This window comes from Belonocnema kinseyi, chromosome 1 (genome assembly GCF_010883055.1).
Source record: "Belonocnema kinseyi isolate 2016_QV_RU_SX_M_011 chromosome 1, B_treatae_v1, whole genome shotgun sequence".
Taxonomy (NCBI): Eukaryota; Metazoa; Arthropoda; class Insecta; order Hymenoptera; family Cynipidae; genus Belonocnema; species Belonocnema kinseyi.
Window position 1 is genome coordinate 7,834,219 of NC_046657.1, and position 4,230 is coordinate 7,838,448.

The 4,230-nt window shown below is 25.3% G+C and overlaps 2 protein-coding genes across 2 annotated transcripts in view; one reads left to right on the plus strand and one right to left on the minus strand.

The window, feature by feature from the left end:
- The window catches only part of LOC117176643, a 36,342-nt gene extending 33,200 nt beyond the window's left edge, over positions 1-3,142 (minus strand). The window contains exons 1-2 of the mRNA XM_033366898.1: positions 3,116-3,142; positions 1,054-1,193 (exon numbers count right to left, since the gene is read on the minus strand). Of these exons, the coding sequence (XP_033222789.1) occupies positions 1,054-1,193; positions 3,116-3,142 (167 nt within the window). The remainder of the gene's footprint in view (positions 1-1,053; positions 1,194-3,115) is intronic.
- Positions 3,143-3,344: 202 nt separating this feature from the next.
- LOC117176650 overlaps positions 3,345-4,230 on the plus strand; it is a 7,085-nt gene continuing 6,199 nt past the window's right edge. Inside the window, exon 1 of the mRNA XM_033366903.1 lies at positions 3,345-3,365. Coding sequence (XP_033222794.1) covers positions 3,345-3,365 — 21 coding nt within the window. The remainder of the gene's footprint in view (positions 3,366-4,230) is intronic.

A 4,230-nucleotide genomic window follows, 5' to 3' on the forward strand; every position in this document is an offset into this window, starting at 1 on the left:
AAAATATTTGAAATTTGTGTTACATTTCTTGAAATGTTTGAAATATTTCTGAAAGCTTTCTTTAATTATTGTTTGTGAAACCTTTTGAAATCTGTGTGAATTTCGTTCTTTTTGTTTGTTTAAAATTTACTTTTCTAACTGCAGATTGAACTATTCTAGTTTTGATTTATAAAATTATCTTTTTCAGTTGAAAATTTATATATTTTATTGAAACTATCTTTTTTGGTAAAAAGTTCATCTTTTGGGTTTAAAATTAAGTTGTTATGTTGAAAATTCATTTTTTGTCGCAAATTGATTGTCTGGAGTGAAACTTTCATTCTTCTATTTTTATTTTTAAAAAACCCATTATTTTTGGATAAAAAAAACTATTTAGTAGTTGAAAATTCATCATTTCAATTAAAAATTTATTTCGTAGGTTCAAGATGTATCTTTCTGATTAATTTTCTTTTTTAAAGAGTTTAAAATGTTTTCCAATTTGAAGCGATACATTTTCCAGCGAAATTTAAATAATGTAATTATTATTAATAAAGATAGAAAATATGATTTTTAAATTCATAATTCAAAATGATTGTTAAATTCTCAAAGCACTTAAACTATTTAGAACTGTAATGTAAACCATTTAAAACATATAGGAAATAGTGAAAATAGATATCTACACTATAGATCTAAGATACCCATCAAATTCAGAATTTTTCGTTTTTCTACATTTTTTAAATTAAATTTTATCTGTGAAGAAAAATGCGCCCCTTCGCTCCGCTGGGAATCAAACCCTTAAATTCTTTCTTGGATTCTTTAGAGCCGGCATAGGGGATAGAGCACCCAACCACTAATCGGAAGACCTGGGTTCAATTCCCAGCGGAGCGAAGTGGAGGGATCTTTTTTTCACAGATAAAATTTAATCATATACAACTTTTTTAAATCATACAGGATTTTCTGTAAAATCTACAACAAAATGTTGGCAAATAAAGTTTTTTTTTGTAAACAATGTTCTAGTATAATGTTTTATAATGCACAATATTCTAGTATATAAAATTCACAGTAAAATATACTTACTTGTTATTACAGGAGAAGTATTTGAACAAATAATCCACCACAGATCGAACCAGATGGGTGCGAGAAGTGTTGTTTAAATTTTTACCCGATTTTAAGGCGAGACGACCCTCATAATGTGTAGCGAGGTATGCTCGCAAACCCTAAAAATAATTAGGTTGAAAAAAATACAAATTAAATGAAGCTATCGCAAACTAAAATATAGCAGGCCTCACAGTCTCTATTTCGGAACAATTTAATTTACATTCAAAAGGATTCAAATGAATTGTTAACAGTGTTAAGAAATAAAACGAATTCCATTTTTTTCGTGAAGCTAGATTGAAAGAGAAGCAATGAAATTCTTAAAACTTCAAGGTCAATTTAAAAAAAAAATCTCAAATGAATTTAAAAGATTTTGAAAAGACTTAATTGAATTCAGTATCTTTGAAATAAGCATAGAAAAATTCGAGGGAATTCAAAGAATTTTATGAATTGCCTAAAAATTTCAAAATTAAAAAAAATTCACTGAATTAAGTAGAATTGAGAGAATTTAGAAGGATTCAAGGAAATTCAAAAAAATTCAAGAGAATTCCAAACAATTGAAAAGAGTTCAGGGTGAAAATCGAAAAAAATTGAATTGATTACAATAAATTTGGAGTAAATTTAGAGCAATGAAAAAAATGAAAAGAATTAGATTAAATTCACTACAAATCGACCGCAATTTAAAAATCAATCAAGTGAATTAAAAACATTTGAAAAAAAAGATAAATTATCAGAGTTGGATAGAATATAGTGAGTTTAGAATTCAAAACTTTTTTTAAGAATTTAGTATAAATTAATCAGAATTCCGGGCGTCTTACAAATTAATTATAAGAAATATTTGAAAATCTCTCCAAATCTTCGAAACACCTTCACTTCTTGTGAATAATTTCTTTTTTAATCCATTAAAATTGTTTAAATCTCTTGAAAATTCCTTGAAATCTTTTAAAATACCCTAAAATATTTCAGTATTTGAAAGCCTTCAAACTACTGAAATAAATAAAACATATTTCTGAAAATCTTTTAAAATTTCCTAATATATTTCGAATTCTTTGATATATTTTGTAAGCCCTTGGAACTTTTTGAAGCCCTTGAAAACGCCTCACAATGTTTTTAAAAATATTCTTAAGTATTTCAAATCCTTCTAAATCCCATTAAAGTATTAAAATAAATAAAAAATTTCTTTATGATCTTTCAAAATAAGCTAAATTAATTTTAATCCTTTACGCTCCTCTGCATTTTTTTAAAACTCTTGAAAATGCCAAGAAATTTGAAAAAAAATACGTTAAAATATTTCAAATCATTTTATCAATTAATCCTCAGGATCAATAAAATTGAAACTTCTAAACATTAACCAAAAATTCCATTGAATTAAGTAGAAAAGAGTAAATTTAAAGAAACTCAAGTGAATTCATAAAATTCAAGAGAATTCCGAAGAATTCAGGGTGAATTCCAAGTCTCTTCACATGTTTAAGACCCTACGAAAGACCTCACTTCTCATGAATAGATTCTTTAAAATGCACTAAAATATTATAAAATTCCATGATATTCTATGATGATATTTTCTGAAATCATGGAAAATGTATTAAAATACATTGATAGTTTTAAAATCCCTTGAAATCATTGAAATCTTCGGAAATCTTATAAAATAACATGAAATCTTTCAAAATATTTTAAAACCTTATACGTCCTGTAGAATCGTTCCATCTTCAGAAATTCTAGAAACTCTTTATCCTATAATATTTCAAAAGCTTTAAAGTCACTTCAAATTAATGAAATTAATTTTTTTTAAATCCTTGGAATCTTTTTAAATTCCCTAAAATAATTCAAATTAAAAGCTCCTGAAAATGAGAGTTGACGGTCGCCGTGTGGTGGCGCCAGCTATGCAGTTGGCCTAGAATTCAAATTTTGTAAGGCAAAAAGGGTTTAAAAAAATGTTTTTCAAATAAAACTAATTTTCTGATAGTTCTGGGTAAAAGATAATAATTTATTAGATTTTTTATTACCTTCTGAATAAAAAACATTTAGCGAAAATCGTAAAATTCACTGCTTTCAGACGTAAATCCCAATGCATTTCTACTAACGACAAAAAATCATTATTCATGCACAATAAAATTAGACATATCATTATTTGTGTAATTTTTAAATATCCGAAAAGAAAATAGTCTAAATTTTATAATATTTTTATTATATTATGTAATATATATGACATAATATTTATTTTATTTATTCATTTTAATTCATTTCGGATTTTCAAATATTTTAATAAAGAAATTATGTGTTTTAATGAAGACAATGTGCTTCCTTATTTATTATTATATGTTATTTCAAGTTCAAAAAATGAACCTTGTTAAAAATGATTTATAAAATGGAGGAAAATGTGCTAATGTTAATTATAACTAATTTTGGAAAAGAAATCGAGGTGAACTTTTGAAAAAAATATTTCGGGTTTTCTTTATTTGACAATAACAATTTAGAGTTTAATGTTTTCCCTTTTCTCTGTAGGTAAAAGTTGCAATTCTTATTTAACTCTAATACTGTATCGCTTATTTTATTCCTATAAAGATTTTCTGCAAATCTCATTGGTAGTTTTATTTTAAAAAATTGATTTATGAAAACCTATTGTTTACAAAAATAACGATTTCATAATCCCAAAATTAAATTTTTTATCTAAAATTATATCTATGAGATTTGCGGAGTATCTGTTGAGGAATAAAATAATTCCTACATAATTAGGATTGAATAATGGTTGCAACTTTTACCTAAAGTGAGAGAAAAATATTAAACCGTAAAAACTATTGTTAGGTAAACAATGAAAATTGTGAAATATTTATTTTAAAAGTTCACCTCGAGTTTTTTTCCAAAACCAGTTATAATTAACAATAAAATATTTTCCTCGATTTTATAAATCATTTTTAACAACGTTTATTTTTTTAGCTTGAAATAACTTTAGTTCATGTTTAATTTAAAAACAAATATTGACATTGATTAACATTAATTAATTAAATTTTTGGACTATGTGTAATTGTGGGTCCGGATGCAATAAGGGCACATAAAATGTTTTCGTGCGAAAACGAAGTCCCCTGGAGGCTTTAGAAAAAATTTTCGAATTTTAATTTTCAACAGATATATATGGATGTAAAATTTGATTGCGCATCTTTT